The sequence below is a fragment of the Symphalangus syndactylus genome, chromosome 20 (genome assembly GCF_028878055.3).
Source record: "Symphalangus syndactylus isolate Jambi chromosome 20, NHGRI_mSymSyn1-v2.1_pri, whole genome shotgun sequence".
Taxonomy (NCBI): domain Eukaryota; kingdom Metazoa; phylum Chordata; class Mammalia; order Primates; family Hylobatidae; genus Symphalangus; species Symphalangus syndactylus.
In genome coordinates this window covers 28,416,983-28,437,349 of record NC_072442.2, presented here as the reverse complement: position 1 = coordinate 28,437,349, position 20,367 = coordinate 28,416,983, and the positions used below count along the sequence as shown (strand labels likewise).

Genomic DNA, 20,367 nt, shown 5'->3' with positions numbered 1-20,367 from the left:
AAGCTGGGAGCAGAAGCGTGTGTCCTCTTCCTGCAAAGCACATCATCACCACCCCTCCTTGCAACTGAGATGAAAGACCAATGAGAGACGTGTGCAAAGTTACACAGCAGGATAGGATTTAAATAACTGCTGAAGACCACAGTAAAGGGGAAGTCACAAAACACTGCGTGACTAATTGTTAAGTGAAATTGCCTTGGAGGCACAGAGGAAAAAAAATCAGAGGAGTGGTCAAGGAACGTTTGCACAGAAAAAAGGTAGTATCTGAGCAATAATAGTAGAATGTAGGTGATAATCATGGCATCTACTACTCGTTGATGAACATTGTGTGCCTTGCACTTTACTCAGAGTATCTTGTTTAATCCTCACAATGACCCTGTGAAGACAGTATAATTAGTCTCTTCTGACACAGCAGGAAACTGATCACCAGAGGACCAAGCAGCTTACGCAAGCTCACACAACCACCGACTGGCGGGGCAGGATCCGAACTCAGTCCTGAAGCCTCCCAGGTCAGAGGTCCCCAGGAGGGAACACAAGCAAAGGGTGGGAGGTAGGGGAGGGAGCCTGTGAAGGCCCCAGGCACAGCTCCTGGTGTGGCTAGAATGGAGGGCTTCTTTGGAAAAAGTAGGTGATCAGGCTAGAAAAGGAGGTCCGGGCTGGCTCGTGGAAGATGCTGGTTTCCAGGCATAGGAGCTTTAAGTGATTAATTCAAGGAGGTTCCACAGTGAGGCAGGTGTACGTTGGAATGGAGGGAAGGGCAGTGCAGGCAGAGAGGTGCTTGGCAGGTTCAGCAACAGCAGTGCAGGGGGCCGAGAATACAAACTTGAACAAGGAAGATGACTTGGGGACCCAACAGAGGGGACAGGTGTAGGAGAGACTTGCAAGGAAGAATGTGTGGGGACTTGGCTTCCAACAGCCGTAAGAGCAACTGAGGGAGGAATTGACAATTGATTCCACGATTGTGGGTGGCCCAGGAAGCTAGGCAAGGCAAAAGCAATGCTGTAGGCAGCTGAGGTTAATACAAATGGCTAACGTTTGTTACCAGCTACTATCTGTAAGCACTTTACATGTATAAACTCATTTCACCCTCAGAGCATTCCTATGAAGTAGGAGTGAGGATCTATTATGATTTCCATTTTTCAGGTAGAGAAACTGGGGTACAGAGAAGTTAAGCAATTTGTCTGAGGTTACACAGCTGGTAAATGGCAGAGCTGGAATTTGAACCTGGGTTCCAGAGGCCTCACCCTTCATCACTTCACTAAACTGTGTCTGTTGAGGTAACGTCTTCAGGAAGAAGCAGGGTTTTCCACTCCCACTCCACTTTCCCCACCCTCAAAGACCAAGCAGGATGGCAGGATTTTTTTGCTGGGTGGCATTGTTGGGGGGGAGTGTCAGGTCTCTGCTGCTACCCTAAGCCAGCTGCTTCTCACCACCGGGCAGTGAGCCTGGGGCATGCAATGCTGGGTCCTGCACTGCCGGGGCACTCACCAGCAGGAGGGCACCTGGAGCACGGTCCTTCCTCATCACAGTGGAGCAGAAGTAGCACTAGCTGGTGCAGGCCACAGAGCGTGCCTGGCAAGGGAAGACCCAGCCCAGGTAGCGCAACTCCACCGGGTTTGGGAGGAAGCAGCCCAACCCCACCTGCACATGAAGTTCAGGAAGATTTCCTTCCTCACGGCTCTGGACACAAAGCAGTCAGGACTGGAGGGACAGGGGAGGAGTGGCAGTGAAGCAACTATGGCACATCACACCCAGAGAGTAGACCCCACCAGGAAGGCCAGCTCCATGCATGCCCGCAGCACCAATGGGCAGTGCAGACAGCTGGGACCCTGTATGACTGCAGGCTGGGGTACCAGGCGGCAGCCCCAAGGCATTTGGGGAAAAACCTCCTCTCCTACTAAGAGCTGCCCCTCTAGAAAGAAAGAAGCCCCAAGGGGCCCCAGCCTGGGTCCAGGGAGAGTCCCTCCAGCTGCCAGCTCTTGCACGGTTTCCAGCAGGTACCCCCTCTCCACTTCTCACTGTCTCCCCTTCACCATCTAGTGCAGCACACAGACAACAAAGAAGATGGAGGGTATGGCCACCAGCACAATCTGCAAAGCCCCAGCGGAAGTGGGAGAAGTGGTCATTGGTGCAGCCAGGCTGCAGGGTATTGCAGATGAACTTGCAGTGACCATCCCACAGACAGCATTTCCCAGCAGGGCGACAAGCAGGATGTGTAAGACCAGGACAGTGAGCCATACCTTGCCAACCACGGTGGAATCGTTCTGCATTCGGGTCAGGAGCCAGCCCAGGAATGACCAGTCACTCATCTATGGACACAGAAATCACAAGAAATTGAAGTGAGGGGACAGGAAGGGAAGGGGACGAAAACATAATGCCCCCACAGCCAGATATTTGCAAAGCTATTTCTGGCCCACAGCGAGAGCTCCAGCTCCATCTGTGCCTGACGCCCAGGCATGCCACTCGCTGCCTGACAAGGACGGGAAGAACAAGCTGGCAGAGAAAAGGACACTGCAGAAGAAAAGATGGAAGCAGTGACTCCCAGAAGGAGCCCAGCGCAGCCCAACATTCACCAAGACAGGCTGCATGCCTCTATTACAGTTAGGCTTCCACTGAACTCTTCCTAACTCAACAGGCTTTTGGGCCTCCCAACTGTCTTGGCATTTTCTTCAGATCGACGTAGTACCAGGCATATTTCTCCCAAGATGCCACGGTGGAAATTCATGACCTAGATTGTGTTTCTTCCCGAGTCCAGGGTAACATGTTTTTTGACTACTATGTCAGGGTTTGAAAGAGACAGGCCTTACATCCTCCTGTCTCTGTCCAGTGGATTCTCCTTAAGGCCTCATATTGCAACAATCTCATTTTACTTTACATTTCTGCAGCTTCTGACCCTGAGAATTACTGAAAAAATTCCCAAGGGTATAGCTTGTGGGGCATTTACACCCATTATTTCTGTCAACACTCTCCTTTCTGCCTCTCAAATAAACATGTAGTTTATTTATTTATTGTATTTTTTTAGAGACAGAGTCTTACTCTGTCACCCAGGCTGGAGTGCAGTAACATGAACATAGTTCACTGTAACCTCAAACTCCTGGGCGCAAGTGATCCTCCCGCCTCAGCCTCCTGAGTAGCTAGGACTACAGGTGTGTCCCACATGCCCAGCTAATTAAAAAAAAGAAAAATTTGCTGGGCACTGTGGCTCATGCCTGCCACTCCAGCACTTTGGGAGGCTGAGGCACGCAGATAACTTGAGGCCAGGAATTCGAGACCAGCCTGGCCAACATGGCAAAACCCCAACTCCTGACTCTACTAAAGATACAAAAATTAGTCAGGCGTGGTGGCGCTTGCCTTGTAGTTCCAGCTACTCGGGAGGCTGAGGCAGGAGAATCGCTTGAATCCAGTAAGCAGAGGCTGCAGTGAGCCGAGCTCATCATGCCACTGTACTCCAGCCTGGGCAACAGAGTGAGACTCCATCTCAAAAAATATGTGTGTGTGTGTGTGTGTGTGTGTGTATAGATATATCTTGTAGAGGCATGGGGGAGTCTTCTTATCTCACCCAGGCTGGTCTCGAACTCCTGGCCTCAAGCGATCCTCCCACCTCAGCCTCCCAAAGTGCTGGGATTACGGTCGTGAGCCACTGCACCCAGCTGACACAGTACGTAGCATGCTTACTACGCAGCAGTACATAGCGTGCTTACTGTACAAACTCAGGGTAAAGACCAGACCCCAGCCTTCCCTGTAACTGATTGCCTTCCCTAACTCCCCCTAAACAGAATCCTGGGGATCGTGCTGAGACCCCTCCCTCTTCCTCCTTAACTTTCAGGAAGCCAAGTTGTCTTGACTCTTATCTCTCTGGTTGCTCCGTTTGAGTCAATGTGCTGTTCTTCTCTCCACTCTGTAGACATTGATGTTCCTCAAGATACTTTAAGCCTTTTACTGGTCCTGGAGGATGCAGTCCGCTAGGATGGCCACAGGCATCTCCAACTCACATTAAACGTACTCTCCTGGGCTGGGTGTGGTGGCTCACGCCTGTAATTCCAGCACTTTGGGAGGCTGAGGCAGGCCGATTGTCTGAGGTCAAGAGTTTTTGAGACCAGCCTGGCCAACATAGTGAAACCCCAGCTCTACGAAAAATACAAAAACTAGCTGGGTGTGGTGGCAGGTGCCTGGAATCGCAGCTACTCAGGAGGCTGGGGCAGGAGAATCACTTGAACCTGGGAGACAGAGGTTGCAATAAGCCGAGATCGTGCCACTTCACTCCAGCCTGGGTGACAGAGTGAGACTCTTTCTCAAAACAAATAAACAAAAAAAACTTACTGTCCTGGAAAGGAGTGTTATAGTGGCTATGAACTTGGACTTAGACACCCAGAGCTGTGTAACCTCGAGCAAGTTGCTTAAACTCTCTATGCTTCTGTTTCTTCATCTGTGTAATGGAGATTCTAAGGGGATTTACCTCATAGAGTTGTATGGGTTACTTGAGTTAATATATGTAAAGGACTTAGAAAAGTGCTTGGCACATGGTAAGTACTTCATTAATATTAAGTATTATTATCTCTCCTCCAAACCTACTCCTCTTCCTGTCTTGGTGAATGGCACCATCATCCAAGTTGCCCAAATCCTGATCATTATCCGTCATGTCTCCCTCTCGCTTCTCCTCATCTAATTGGTAACCAAGTCCCCACAGTACTACTTCCTTAATATCTCACACCCACTGCCTTCTCATCAGTCCACGGCACAGACTTAGTCCAGACCTTCCCCTTTCTCTTGCCGGCATTATTACGCTAACCTCCTAGTAACTTGCTCTGCCTCCAGTTTTGTCCCTTTGATCTACCCTCAGATGGCTGCATTCATATAGATTTTTTTTTTTTTTTTTTATGGATCAGTGATAATAACTCAATCTTCTATTTGACAAAGAAGAGGGAGAAGGAAGAGGAAGAAAAAGAAAGTGGGATAAAGGATCAGAAAGGGAAGAAAATAGAAAAAATTAGAGTATGACTCCAGGGTAGACCTGTTTTGTTGTCACTGAGTTGGTTGGTTGGTTTGTCTGTTGTATTCTTCATGTTTCGCCAAGTTGGCCAGACTGGTCTCGAACTCCTAGCCCGAAGTGATCAACCCGCCTCGCCCCCCAGAGTGCCGGGACCACAGGCATGAGCCACCACGTCCAGCCCCCACATTGCTTCTGGCCTCCGTGGTAGACCTCCCATACGGAGCGGCCAGGCAGAGGAGCTCCTCACTTCTACCCAGACACAGGGCGGCCGGGCAGAGGAGCTCCTCACTTCCCAGACGGAGCGGCCAGGCAGAGACGCTCCTCACTTCTTCCCAGACGATAGGTGGCCGGGCAGAGGCGCTCCTCACTTCCCAGACGATGGGTGGCCGGGCAGAGGCGCTCCTCACTTCCCAGACGATGGGTGGCCGGGCAGAGGCGCTCCTCACCTCCCAGACGATGGGTGGCCGGGCAGAGGCACTCCTCACTTCCCAGATGGGGCAGCCGGGCAGAGGCACTCCTCACTTCCCAGACGATGGGTGGCCGGGCAGAGGCGCTCCTCACCTCCCAGACGATGGGTGGCCGGGCAGAGGCGCTCCTCACCTCCCAGACGATGGGTGGCCGGGCAGAGGCGCTCCTCACTTCTTCCCGGACGGGGCGGCCGGGCAGAGGCGCTCCTCACTTCCTCCGGGACGGGGCGGCCGGGCAGAGGCGCTCCTCACCTCCCAGACGATGGGAGGCCGGGCAGAGGCGCTCCTCACTTCCCAGACGATGGGTGGCCGGGCAGAGGCGCTCCTCACCTCCCAGACAGGGCGGCCGGGCAGAGGCGCTCCTCATTTCCCAGACGGGGTGGCCGGGCAGAGGCGCTCCTCACTTCCCAGACGATGGGTGGCCGGGCAGAGGCGCTCCTCACTTCCCAGACGATGGGTGGCCGGGCAGAGGCGCTCCTCACTTCCCAGACGGGGCGGCGGGGCAGAGGCGCTCCTCACTTCCCAGCCGGTGGGTGGCCGGGCAGAGGCGCTCCTCACTTCCCAGACGGTGGGTGGCCGGGCAGAGGCGCTCCTCACTTCCCAGACGGTGGGTGGCCGGGCAGAGGCGCTCCTCACTTCCCAGACAGTGGGTGGCCGGGCAGAGGCGCTCCTCACTTCCCAGACGGGGCGGCCGGGCAGAGGCGCTCCTCACTTCTTCCCGGACGGGGCGGCCGGGCAGAGGCGCTCCTCACTTCCTCCCGGACGGGGCGGCCGGGCAGAGGCGCTCCTCACCTCCCAGACGATGGGAGGCCGGGCAGAGGTGCTCCTCACCTCCCAGATGATGGGTGGCCGGGCAGAGGCGCTCCTCACTTCCCAGCCGGTGGGTGGCCGGGCAGAGGCGCTCCTCACCTCCCAGACGGTGGGTGGCCGGGCAGAGGCGCTCCTCACCTCCCAGACGGTGGGTGGCCGGGCAGAGGCGCTCCTCACTTCCCAGACGGTGGGTGGCCGGGCAGAGGCGCTCCTCACTTCCCAGACGGGGCGGCCGGGCAGAGGCGCTCCTCACTTCCCAGACGATGGGTGGCCGGGCAGAGGCGCTCCTCACTTCCCAGACGATGGGTGGCCGGGCAGAGGCGCTCCTCACTTCCCAGACGGGGCGGCCGGGCAGAGGCGCTCCTCACTTCCCAGCCGGTGGGTGGCCGGGCAGAGGCGCTCCTCACTTCCCAGACGGTGGGTGGCCGGGCAGAGGCGCTCCTCACTTCCCAGACGGTGGGTGGCCGGGCAGAGGCGCTCCTCACTTCCCAGACGGTGGGTGGCCGGGCAGAGGCGCTCCTCACTTCCCAGACGGGGCGGCCGGGCAGAGGCGCTCCTCACTTCTTCCCGGACGGGGCGGCCGGGCAGAGGCGCTCCTCACTTCTTCCCGGACGGGGCGGCCGGGCAGAGGCGCTCCTCACTTCCTCCCGGACGGGGCGGCCGGGCAGAGGCGCTCCTCACCTCCCAGACGATGGGAGGCCGGGCAGAGGCGCTCCTCACCTCCCAGACGATGGGTGGCCGGGCAGAGGCGCTCCTCACCTCCCAGCCGGTGGGTGGCCGGGCAGAGGCGCTCCTCACCTCCCAGACGGTGGGTGGCCGGGCAGAGGCGCTCCTCACCTCCCAGACGGTGGGTGGCCGGGCAGAGGCGCTCCTCACCTCCCAGACGGTGGGTGGCCGGGCAGAGGCGCTCCTCACCTCCCAGACGGTGGGTGGCCGGGCAGAGGCGCTCCTCACTTCCCAGACGGTGGGTGGCCGGGCAGAGGCGCTCCTCACTTCCCAGCCGGTGGGTGGCCGGGCAGAGGCGCTCCTCACTTCCCAGACGGGGCGGCCGGGCAGAGGCGCTCCCCACCTCCCAGATGGGGCGGCGGCCGGGCAGGGGCTGCAATCCCAGCACCCTGGTAGGCCAAGGCAGGCGGCTGGGGGGCGGAGGCTGCCGCGAGGCCAGACCACGCCACCGCACTCCAGCCTGGGCAACACCGAGCACTGGGTGAGCGAGACTCCGTCTGTAGTTCCAGCAGCTCGGGAGGCTGAGGCGGGCAGAGCACTAGGCGTGAGGAGCTGGCGACCAGCGTGGTCAAGGTGGCGAACGCGTGCCTGCAGTGAAAGGAGAAAAGGCAGGCAGCGGTGGCGCGCGCCGCCAGACCCAGGCAGTCTGCGGCGCGGGCAGCAGCAAGCCGAGTAGATTGCAGCCTGGGCCCGAGAGGGAAAAGACGAAAGAAAGAAAGAAAGAAAGGAAGGAAGGAAGGAAGGGAGGGAGGGAGGGAGGGAGGGAGGAAGGCTTTTTTGTTTTTTTTTGAGACGGAGTCTTGCTCTGTCACCCAGGCTGGAGAGCAGTGGTGTGATCTCAGCTCGCTGTAACCTCCACCTCCCGGGTTCAAGCGATTCTCCTGCCTCAGCCTCCTGAGTAGTTGGGACTACAGGCATGTGCCACCACGCCTGGCTAAATGGCTGCATTCCTAAAATGCATATCTGGTTATCTGGTCATTTCATCTCCCTCCTTAAAACTCTCAGCCGCGTGCAGAGGCTCACACCTGTAATTCCAACTCTTTGGAAGGCCAAGGTGGGTGTATCACTTGATCTCAGAAGTTGAGACCAGTCTGGGCAACACAGTGAAACCCTGTCTCTACAAAAAATACAAAAAATAGCTGGGTGTGGTGGTGCATGCCTGTAATCCCAGCTACTTGGGAGGCTGAGGTGGGAGGATCACTTGAGCCTGGGGGGTGGAGGTTGCAGTGAGCCAAGATCGTGCCACTGCACTCCAGCCTTGGTGACAGAATGAGACCCTGTCTCAGAAAAAATAAATAACTCTCCACTGGCTTCCACTGTCCTTGGGATAAAGCCTAACTCCCCAAGATGACATGTAAGACCCTCTCTAATCTAGCCTCCGCCTACACCTCCAGCCCCATCTGTGCCCTCTTTACCCTCCAGCTCTCAGAATTCCTGGAAGCCCTACACACCTGCAGACAGTTTCATACTCCTGAGCAGTCACTCACACTCTTCCTCTGCCTGTTCAGCCCCACTGTCCTTCCAGCCAATTCTTACCTCCCAACATTCAGTTCAAGCAGCATCTTCTCCAAGGAAGTTTCCTGATCCTATCCCAGAAAGGACTGACCATTCCCATGGTGGTCTCCTGCTTAGTGCATTGTCTGCTGAACATAATGTCTGTAATTTCCATTTATACACAAATTTCATTTAAAACATAAGAATTATCTCCATTACTTGACTGCGAATCATTCAACGGCAGAAACTGTATCTTATTTGTCACTACTCTTATTATTATTATTTTTCGAGATAAGGTCTCACTCTGTTACTCAGGCTAGAAAGCAGTGGCACAACCTGGACTCACCACAACCTCTGCCTCACAGGCTCAAGTGATCCTCCCGCCTCAGCCTGCCACCTCAGCCTCCCAAGTAGCTGGAACTATAGGCATGCATCACCATGCCTGCCTAATTTTTGTATTTTTTTTGTAGAGACGAGGTTCCACCATGTTGCCCAGGCTGGTCTCAAACTCCTGGGCTCAAGCAATCTGCCCGCCTCGACCTTCCAAAGTGCAGATTATAGGTGTGAGCCACCGCACCCGGCCATCACCACTCTAAATATGAAGTAGGTGTTTAATACATGTTTATTAAATGAATGAGTGAAAGAATAAATGGGTAGATGATAGAATTCCTCCATCATTGGGGTTCCCAGAGCTCCAGAGAGAGGCGTACTCTCCAAGACTTCTGAATTGTTCCCATCTCCAAGAACACTCTTTGCTTTTTCTTTCATCCCAACCCTACCCACCTCTTGAGACCCACTTCCTCTAGGAATTCTCCCCTGACTATTCCAACCCACCCCGAATGCCTGCATCCCTGAATTCCTTATGCTCACTGCTATGCAGGATCCCTGTGCACATTCTGGCTGGCCTCATTCCCTGTTATCAAGCCTTATCTTGTTGTTGTGCCCTGCAGAGCAGCCAGCACAAGGGAGCTGCTCAGATAGACTCACACACTGGTCAACTTGTCCAGGAACAGAAAGGCCTGAGAGGAGGGAGTTTCCGGAGGAAGCTCTGCCAGATTTTTCTCAGAGCCCAGAGTTCAAATTTCCCCCAGTGCTGGCTCCTCCTTACCATAGCTAGGAAGGATGTCAGATGAAACTGGGGGAAACAGATGCACCAGGTAGGAAAGAAACCCACCTGTTCTCATTCAAAGCTCCAGGCCTAAATTAGGTAGGTCCGAGAGAGAGAGGCACACCCAGTCAGAGTCCCTGAGCAAGCTGTCAGTGGAAGGCAAAGAAAGAAAACGCAAGCCTCCTCCATTCCTCACCCGTACCTCACTTCGGGTAGCTCCTCCACTCTCCCTCTCTGCCCCTCCTTTCTCTGGCCTTTGGAGCCAGACAGACCTGGGTTCAAATCCTTGTTCTGTCACTTGCTAGTTGTGTGACTTTGGGGCCAATTACTTAACTCCTCTGGGCCTGTTTTCCCATCTGTGAAGCAGAGATTTTTAACATAGAATGACAAAGACATATTGACAATGAGAGATAATGTATTACTATAAACTCTGCCCAAAATTCATAGAGGCAGGAAGTAGAACAGAGGTTCCCAGGGGCTAGGAGAGGGGGAATGGGGAGTTATTATTTAATGGGTGCAGAGTTTGGGATGGTGAGAAAGTGCTGGGCGTGGGGAGTGATAACAGCTGTGCCTCACCATGGAGATACTTAATGCCAATGAAGTGTACACCTAACAATGGCTAGAATGGTAAATTTTTATTTCATTTATTTATTTATTTATTTATTTATTTATTTATTTACTGAGACAGAGTCTCACTCTGTTGCCCAGGCTGGAGTGCAGTAGTGTGATCTCGGCTCACTGCAACCTCCGTCTCCCGGATTCAAGTGATTCTCCTGCCTCAGCCTCCCGAGTAGCTGGAATTACAGGCGCGCACCACCATGCCTGGCTAGTTTTTGTTTTTTTAGTAGAGACGGGGTTTCCCCATGTTGGCCAGGCTGTCTCAAACTCCTGATCTCAGGTGATCCACCCATCTCGGCCTCCCAAAGTGTTGGGATTACAGGCATGAGCCACCGCACCCAGCCAGAATGGTAAATTTTATATGCATATTTTACTACAAAAAATTTATATAATGAGCCGGGCACAGTGGCTCATGACTGTAATCCCAGCACTTTGGGAGGCCGAGGTGGGCAGATCACTTGAGGTCAGGAGTTCCAGACCAGCCTGGCCAATGTGGTGAAACGTTGTCTCTACTAAAAATGCAAAAATTAGCCAGGCATGGTGGCGCACGCCTGTAGTTACAGCTAGCTGGGAGGCTGAGGCACAAGAATCGCTTGAACCTGGGAGGCGGAGGTTGCAGTGAGCCAAGATCGTGCCATTGCACTCCAGCCTGGGTGACAGAGTGACTGTCTCTAAAAAAACCAAAATGGCTGGGCGCAGTGCCTCATGCCTGTAATCCCAGCACTTTGGGAGGCTGAGGCGGGTGGATCACTTGAGGTCAGGAGTTCAAGACCAGCCTGGCCAACATGGTGAAACCTCATCTCTACTAAAAATATAAAAATTAGCTGGGCATGGTGGTGCGTGCCTGTAATTCCAGCTACTTGGGAGGCTGAAGGATGGGAATCACTTGAACCCAGGAGGCGGAGGTTGCAGTGAGCCAAGATCACACCACTGCACTCCAGCCTGGGCAACAGAGTGAGACTCTGTCTCAAAAACAAAAAACCCAAAAAGCTCATATAACCAAATGGTGGGGGGTGGGCAGGACCTTCCTCAGTACCTGGCACCTGGTAGGGGTGCTCAGTGATAAATAGAAGCTATTATTATTGCTTTCAGCAGCTCCTCTCCTGCTGCCCCAAACCCCTTCTCTTCACTCTTCAGGCAGAAAATACTAGAAACCCCCGTCTGAGTATTTAGACTCCTCGCCACCACCACTAAGGAAGCAGAAGTTCCTGCAGGGCTGCAAGTTTATGTATGCCTCCTTGGTCAGGCAGCAGGCACCTGGGAGATGGAGGCACTTGGCAGATGGGGGCTTCTGGGCATTTTCTTTCTCTTCTTTTTTTTTTTTTTTGAGATAGGATCTCACTCTGTTGCCCAGGCTGGAGTGCAGTGGTGCGATCACAGCTCACTGCAGCCTCAACCTCCCTGGACTCAGGTGATTCACCCACCTCAACCTCCCAAGTAGCTGCGCCACCACACCCAGCTAATTTTTGTTGTTTTTTTTTTTTTTTTGATGAAGAAGAGGTTTCACCATGTTGCCCAGGCTGGTCTGGAGCTCCTGGGATCAAGCAATCCGTTTGCCACAGCCTCCCAAAGTGCTGGGATTACAGGCATGAGCCACCACGCCTGGCCTTCTTTTCTGGCCAAGCAAAGACATCCAGGAGGGAGTGGCAAAAGGAAACTACCTGCCCCCCATGGTTCAAATATTTACTAATCATCTGGTGAGCTCCCTGCTCATCCTTGTCAGCTCCTGCCTCCTTGGCCTGCCTCTCCACAGAGCAGAGGCTGGGGCTCATTCTCAAACCCCGAAAGCCAGAACTGAGCCCCTGCTTCTCTTGATTTGAGCCCTGGTGGGAGAAGGGTGGAAAAGAAAGAAATGAACAAGGCATAGAATAGCGAGGCGGAAATGCCAGTTAGCCCAAGAAGAGAGTGGGGATTAGGCCGGGCGCGGTGGCTCACGCTTGTAATCCCAGCACTTTGGGAGGCCGAGGCGGGCGGATCACAAGGTCAGGAGATCGAGACCACGGTGAAACCCCGTCTACTAAAAATACAAAAAATTAGCCGGGCGTGGTGGCGGGCGCCTGTAGTCCCAGCTACTCCGAGAGGCTGAGGCAGGAGAATGGCGTGAACCCGGGAGGCGGAGCTTGCAGTGAGCCGAGATTGCGCCACTGCACTCCAGCCTGGGCGACAGAGCGAGACTCCGTCTCAAAAAAAAAAAAAAAAAAGAGAGTGGGGATTGAGGAACTTATTTTCTCTCTCTCTTGAAGTTAGAAGGGAAAAAAGTTATAAAATAACAATGGAAGGGAATGAGTTAGAAGTTTCTGGTTGCCGCTTTCTGAGTTGGCTGCGGGTTTGTGGTGCGCTCTGAGCCGTCTGTCCTGCGCCAAGATGCTTCAAAGTATTATTAAAAACGTATGGATCCCCATGAAGCCCTACTACACCCAAGTTTACCAGGAGATTTGGATAGGAATGGGGCTGATGGGCTTCATCGTTTATAAAATCCGGGCTGCTGATAAAAGAAGTAAGGCTTTGAAAGCTTCGGCGCCTGCTCCTGGTCATCACTAACCAGATTTACTTGGAGTACGTGTGAAAGAAAACGTCAGTCTGCCTGTAAATTTAAGCAAGCCGTGTTAGATGGGGAGCGTGGAATGTCACTGTACACTTGTATAAGTACCGTTTACTTCATGGCATGAATAAATGGATCTGTGAGAAAAAAAAAAAAAAAAGAAGTTTCTGGTTGCCAGAGCTTTAAGGCAATGGAAGAGAATATAGTCTCCCAGGAGAACTTTGAAAATGGGGCAGGGATCTATCTTTATAGGCCAGGGTTTCCTAACATCAGCTTTAACCTCAGCATGTTGACATTTTGGACTAGATAATTCTACAGTGTGGGGAACTGCCCTGGGCATTGTAGGAGGGTTAGCAGCATTCCTGGCCTCTACTCGGTAGATGCTAGTAGCACCCCTGCTCCTGACCATGACAACCAAAAATGCCTTTATTGTCAAATGTCTTCTTTTTTTTTTTTTTTGAGACGGAGTCTGTCTCTGTCGCCCAGGCTGGAGTGCAGTGGCGCAATCTCGGCTCACTGCAAGCTCCGCCTCCCGGGTTCACGCCATTCTCCTGCCTCAGCCTCTCCGAGTAGCTGGGACTACAGGCGCCCGCCACCACGCCCGGCTAATTTTTTGTATTTTTAGTAGAGACGGGGTTTCACCGTGGTCTCGATCTCCTGACCTTGTGATCCGCCCGCCTCGGCCTCCCAAAGTGCTGGGATTACAAGCGTGAGCCACCGCGCCCGGCCTATTGTCAAATGTCTTCTGATGGACAAAATTCCCCCCACCCGTATTTGAGAACCACTGATCTATGCTAAACAAAGTGTTTTTCTGCTTGGAAACCAGGGAGAAAAGAATTGACCTTTATATTCTAGGATGTAAAATGTAAAACTCGGCCAGGCACGGTGGCTCACGCCTGTAATCCCAGCACTTTGGGAAGGCAAGGCGGGGGGATCTCTTGAGGCCAGGAGTTCGAGACCGACCTGGCCATTATGGTGAAACCCCATCTCTAATAAAAATACAAAAATTAGCTGGGCATGGCGGTGGGCACCTGTAATCCCAGCTATTCGGCAGGCTGAGGCAGGAGAATCACTTGAACCTGGGAGATGGCTGTTGCAGTGAGCCGAGATGGCACCATTGCACTCCAGCCTGGGTGACAAAGCGAGACTCCATCTCAAAAAAAAAAAGGAATGAGTTCATGTCCTTTGCAGGGACATGGATGAAGCTGGAAGCCATCATTCTCAGCAAACTAACACAGGAACAGAAAACCAAACACTGCATGTTCTCACTCATAAGAGGGAGTTGAACAACGAGAACACATGGACACAGGGAAGGGAACATCACACACGGGGGCCTGTCACGGGGTGGGGGCAAGGGGAGGGAGAGCATTAGGACAAAAACCTAATGCATGTGGGGCTTAAAACCTAGATGACGAGCTGGTAGGAGCAGTAAACCACCATGGCACATGTATACCTATGTAACAAACCTGCACGTTCTGCACATGTATCCCAGAACTTAAAGTAAAATTAAAAAAAGAGAGAGAAAAAATAATACAACGTCAAACTCCACAAGGGGTAAACAACACGTCGTGACTGGCTGGAAGTCAGGGAGAATAACATAGGCCCCATATCCTAGGAAATTGTGAAGCTCCAGTCAGCTGCGCAAAGTCACACAGCAAGGACCTTGCAGGGTTGGGAGTGGTGCTCCCCAGGTCCTCAGCAATGACAAGCCCTGTCATGCGAATCAGCTCCACTGTGGATGGATTCCACTTCCCCTCTAAACTCAGATCTTCTGGGGTTGGGGCAGGTTGCTGAGCAAGCATTCTCTGGGCCTTCCTAGGAGCTACATGGAAAACAGAAGCCTTCAAGAAGAGCCAAGGCCTGGAAGGAAGTTTCCCAGCTTCAAATCTTAAAGTATCCTTGCCCTCCCCAAAGCCCTAGAACACTGGGCCAGAGAATGGCACTAATGGTGCCATTAAGCTCCATTAACAAGTGCACATTAAGTTCCCCTAGTCCCAAATCAGTAGTATGGATTTTTCCTTTTGCCTCAGGCTCCAGTGTGCCCTGGCATGATGCTGTTACTGATTCTGTCTTTATTGAAAATATTATTTTGTTCAATATGGATTTTTTTTGCATTAATTTGATTGCTAAAAAGTATGGCATTGGCCAGGCACAGTGGGGTGCAACTATAGTCTCAGCTACTCGGGAGGCTGAGGTGGGAGGATTGTGTGAGCCTAGAAATTCGAATCCAGCCTGGGCAACATAGAAAGACCCCACCCCTAAAAATTTTTTTAATATGGCATTAAAATATTGTTTATTTTGATTACTGAGTTTTTTGCATCCCATTGAGTACTATGACTGAAGTGAGTGCCTCACTCCCCTCACCCTAGTCCTGGCCCTGCTCCCTGGGTCCCTAACAGGAGAGTTCATGAGGCATGTGTGAAGGCAGAGGGGGGCCCACAGGCTACATTCTGCACACAAATAGGTTTTGTTTGGCTTGCACTATGTTTGCGAAAATGTCTTCACTTGTTGCCAATTTTCTTAAATCAAGAGAATCACATAAAAACCCAGATTTCTGGGAAAGAAAATTGGATAATCTGACAACCCTACACATGATGGGCAATAGCTTTTGGGACCTGGTTAGTGGCTTCCCATTTAGGAAAAGGGGGTGCTGCCCAATTTCCCTTAGCCACACCCAGCCAACTTCTCCCATTTACAAACCCACCTTATCTCCTGAGCACTGGTGAGCTGCAGCCAGCTTGCACCATTTCACAAGAGCTGACCGTCAAATTTTCAGAGTCAGTTAAGTACAGTCATTATAAAAAATTAAATTATATAAACTTACAATTAAATAATCTTCAAAACAAAACTATAACTTCCTAATTATTTTACTACATTTTCCTATTATCTATGTTCTTGAGATTATTAATGTCTATTACATCTGTATGGCAGAAGTGCAATACTGTGGTATGCCGCTGTAAATCTCCTCCCAACTCCATGCTCAGTGGTGTCACATTGGTAGCATGAACTTGGCCATGGTAAGAGTATGGAAATCAGCAAAACCGCAAAACAGGGCTTGGTCTATTGTTTCGTTGATTGTTGAGACTTAAAATATTGATGGAGGCCGGGCGCGGTGGCTCACGTCTGTCATCTCAGCACTTTGGGAGGCTGAGATGGGCAGATCACCTGAGGTCAGGAGCTCGAGATCAACCTGACCAACATGGAGAAACCCCGACTCTACTAAAAATACAAAATTAGCCGGGCGCGGTGGCACATGCCTGTAATCCCAGCTACTCGGGAGGCTGAGGAAGGAGAATCGCTTGAACCCAGGAGGCGGAAGTTACAGTGAGCTGAGATGGCACCTTTGCACTCCAGCCTGGGCAACAAGAGCAAAACTCCGTCTCAAAAAAAAAAAAAAAAGTTGATGGAGAAATGGTTAATTATGTAGATTAAACTTAATAGTGTGTCTTGTCTGTAGCCATTATATTATGAATAGCACAAGAATTCAAGGAAATATTCTTCCAGTGTTTGTAAACTACTATCTGATTCACCAAAGAGGTTGCTCACGTCATTGAATAAGGAATGAAATTCAGGACAAAAATTTTCATTGTTTCACTTTCATCTTACTCCTTAACTTAAATGGAGTATCAACCAACATTCATGTCAAAACAACAGTTGTCTATCATTCATAACCTTAGGTTGGTTACTGGTACAAGTATTCCTCAAAAATCAATGAAAGCATTTTGAATGAATGGCTATATGGAATTTATAATAAGGATATATAAAGTTATTCCATATATATAATTATATATAGTTTTCCCCATTTTATGGATGGGAAAACTGAATGTCAGAGCTGGGATTTCAATCTAGGTCTGCTGTCTCCAAAGCCTGTGCCCTTTGTACTCTGCAGCCTCCAAAGGAGAGATGGTAGGACATGAAAGGCCTGTACATCTCATGATCCCAGAAGACAAAAAAAAAAAAAAAGAGAAAAACTTGAACCAAACCCATAGACAAAACCTGCTCCAGAGCCTCATTCTCCTCCCCATCAGCAAGGTGCTCCTTCCGTCTATCTTCAATCCCTCTGAGTATGGTTCTGCCTTCTGGAAACCCCCAGAGCCAGGCCCACCATTCTCTTACCTGAAAGGGAGTAGTTGTCTCTGAGAGCTGGAGGTCCAGATAAATCTGCTGCCTGCTGAGGGGTACTGAAGAGCAGGGAATGTGCAGAATGTGGGCTGTTTATCCCCAGGCCTTGGGGGCCCTGCAGGAGGAAAACTCAGAAAAAGCTGGGACAAAAGCTGGGAGACACAATGGGCATCCCTCGTGCTCAAAATCCTGCCCACTCGGCACAACAGAAGCCACGAGAATCCCCCCACTGCCAGCACTCAGGACCTAGCTGTGCCCATGGCCTGCCAGATTTGTTAAATTTGTTCCACAGGTGTGTGAACGCCCTGAGGGTCCTGTGTGGTCACCTGTGTGGAAGGGCCGATGAGGCCTGGCTTGGAAACCACCTGGCCCCCAAGAGATCTTGGTCTACATCGGCAGGAGTGAATCAGGAGTTGTGGCTTATCCCTCCCCAAAACAGTTCTTTTTCCCATTTTGGTGGAAGAGGCAGCGAAGCTTGGGAATGACGTTTAGGAGCACCTTCCCAAGAGAGGGCCACCTTCTCCAGAAAGCCTGCCCAGCTTCTCTGGCCTTCCTGACCTCTCTCAGCATCCAAGGCTGAAACCAAGGGCCTAGGGCTCTATGGCTTCCTGTGTGACTTTGGGCAACTCACGCTACATCTCTGGTCCTCATTTGTGTAAGAGAACCAACAAATACTGAGTGGCTTTCCAGTGCTCAACACATAAAAACTTTACATCCCTTTCCTTATTCAAATCCTCCTACCAACTCTATGGGATTGATATTAGGATCCCCACATTGTAGCAGAGGAAACTGAGGAACAGAGAGGTTAGGTAACTTACCTTGGGTCACACAGCTGGAAATCAAACTCAGATCTGGGTTGACTCAAACTCCACGGCTTCACATCATAAATTATACAGTACTTGACACAAGTGTAGCAGGAACAACTCCACCCTCAACTGCAGGGTATAGGAAATAGGTATTAGCTTTTGTATAACTCAGTTTAATCCCAGTCAATTTTAGTTTCCCCCTCCTTCTGCACCAGGAATTTTTCGAAGTGTCTGAAGGCAGGGGTGGAAGCACTCCGCCTCTGTGTCATCCACTGTTCAGCTAGTCATTGGCTCACACATGGGTGCTTTTTGTTTTTTGTTTTAGATACAATATCTCGCTCTGTCACCCAGGCTGGAGTGCAGTGCCGTGATTGCAGCTCGCTGTATCCTTGAACTCCTGGGCTAAAGCCATCCTCCCATGACAGTCTCCTGAGTAGTTGGGACTACAGATTTGTGCCACCATGCCTGGCTTCTGGTGGCTTTTTTTTTTTTTTTCTACATTCATGCCAGCCTTGATGTTCCAGGATTCCAGAGAGCCAAGTTCCCATTTGCCCAGCCTCACAATGGGGCCATTCTCTTTCTGCTCGCCTAGGCTGTGGCCCCAAATACACAGTAGGGTTCTTCTTGCTGGAACTCATGGCCACCTACACAGTCATCCCTTTTCCTCTGCCACCAGCCTGGAGGAAGCTTCTTTAGTTTCTAAAGGGAAGCCCACTCCCCTTAAACTTACCCCACCCAGCTTTCACTTACGGTATTTCCTTCAACTATGTGGCCTATGTTCAGAAACCTCTCCATTCCCGTAAAGGCTGGGTTTCTGGAGAACTAGGCCAGGAAGCAACTTTATTTCTGCAGCATCATCTTCTGAGGCAATGAGCACAGGACAGTCCAGCTCTTAGAAAAGGGGCCAGTGGTGGCCATGAAGTGTTAAAATGCCAGTAAGGAAAAAATGGGTAAGGTCTGCAAAACATCACATCAAGTTCGGGTGCAGTGGCTCACTCCTGTAATCCCGGCATTTTGTGGGGCCAAGGTGGAAGGATCACATGAGCTCAGGAATTCAAGGCCAACAAAATGAGACCTTGTCTCTACAAAAAGTAAAAAAAAATAGCTAGGCATGGTGATGTGCTCCTGTGGTCCCAGCTACTCGGAAGGCTGAGGCGGGAGAATCACTTAAGCCCAGAAGGTTGAGGCTACAGAGAGCCAAGATTACTCCACTGTACTCCAGCCTCACTCCAGAGTGAGACTCTGGCTCTAATAATAATAATAATCAATAACTATGTCTGAACTTATTGTTATTATTATTTCTTCCAATTTCCTTTTTCTTAGAGCCAGAGACATTATAGCCTGGCAGGACTTAATAGCAATAATAATCACGGCTAATATGTGTTAAGTGCTTGTTATGGCCAGGCACTGTGATAAGCGCTTTACCTATATTATTTATTTATTTACTTTTATTTTGTAGACGGAGTCTTGCTCTGTCACCAAGGCTGGAGTCCAGTGGCACAATCTCGGCTCACTGCAACCTCCACCTCCCAGGTTCAAGTGATTCTCCTGCCTCAGCCTCCTGAGTAGCCAGGATTACAGGCGCCCACAACCATGCCCAGCTAATTTTTGTATTTTTAGTAGAGACGGGGTTTCGCCACGTTGGTCAGGCTGATCTTGAACTCCTGACCTCAGGTGATCTGCCCGCTCGGCCTCCCAAAGTGCTGGGATTACAGGTGTGAGCCACCACGCCCGGCCAATATTATTTCACTTAATGCTCATAAAAATCCTACAAGGCACTTATGATCCTCATTTTAAGAGGAAGCTGATCCTCAGGGGGCAAAATCATCTTGCATGAGGTCATCCAATCACTGAGCCACACCGTTCAGATGCACCACAAAGACTCGCCAGTGTTCCTCAGGCTGCCCAGTCACCAGCATCGGGAAGCACTGTCCATGAGCAAGTAGATGGGAAGGGCGCCCCCTGGAAGAGGATGTGATGAAATGCTGGCGTGAACTGGTTTCACCATGCAGAAGCAGGAAGATGGCTAGGAAAGACTTATGTCTTTCCTAGCCATCTTCCTTCCAAGGATCAAAAGGTCCAACTGTAGGTCCTTCAGGCCCACCTGTCAATGGCTTCCCAGGCCACACTCAGAAGTGTTGCCCAGGGTTCTAGGCTGGAGCCACCTCCTGCCTGTCTTCCCTCTTTTCTGGAAGATGCTAGGAAAGTACTGCCCTAATCCAGGGTCCCCTCATTCACCCAGAAGTGAGTGTGGGTACAAGGAAGCGGGTGCCGGGTGGAACAGGTGCCAGTAATATAGTCCTGGGAGGTGATAGGGCAGGCCTGGGACCAGAAGCTGCAAATTCCTAGTCTATCTACTGCCTGGATGCTCCTGAGCTGATATTAGAGGCCCGGGGCACTATCACTTCCTGTGTGACTTTGGACAGCTCACTCTACCTCTCTGGTCTTCATTTGTGTAACAGAACCAACAAATATTGAATGACTTTCCAGTGCTAAACACATAGAAACTTTACATTACACACACACGCATGCTGTGACAGAGCTAACCTTCCTCTAATATGAGATTCCTCTTCTATAGTAATTGGCCTTTTATTTATGCCCAGGCAATGTCCGCCTAGAATAAAGACTTTATTTTTTCCAGCCTTCTTTTCAGCTAGGTGTGGCCATGCGACTACTCCCTGGTCAAC

General features: G+C 51.3%; 2 protein-coding genes and 1 long non-coding RNA gene across 3 annotated transcripts in view; 2 read left to right on the top strand and 1 right to left on the bottom strand.

The window, feature by feature from the left end:
* The window catches only part of MYO18A (myosin XVIIIA), a 125,162-nt gene extending 122,902 nt beyond the window's left edge, over positions 1-2,260 (bottom strand). The window contains exon 1 of the mRNA XM_063628629.1: positions 2,238-2,260. The gene's annotated coding sequence lies outside the window, so the exon portion shown is untranslated. The remainder of the gene's footprint in view (positions 1-2,237) is intronic.
* Positions 157-3,000, top strand: LOC134735225 (uncharacterized). The gene is made up of 4 exons (XR_010118078.1): positions 157-254; positions 410-506; positions 1,141-1,274; positions 2,038-3,000. It is a non-coding gene; the product is annotated as an uncharacterized lncRNA (long non-coding RNA).
* Positions 3,001-12,517: 9,517 nt separating this feature from the next.
* Positions 12,518-12,915, top strand: LOC129470094 (ATP synthase subunit ATP5MJ, mitochondrial). The gene has a single exon (XM_055257505.2). The coding sequence runs from the start codon at positions 12,575-12,577 to the stop codon at positions 12,749-12,751; it is 177 nt and encodes a 58-aa protein (XP_055113480.1). The 5' UTR covers positions 12,518-12,574; the 3' UTR covers positions 12,752-12,915.
* The last annotated feature ends 7,452 nt before the right edge of the window (positions 12,916-20,367 follow it).

What these genes read in the sequence shown, in the direction of transcription:
- LOC129470094 (XM_055257505.2), top strand. Translation starts at nt 12,575, where the DNA reads ATGCTTCAAAGTATTATTAAAAACGTATGGATCCCCATGAAGCCCTAC.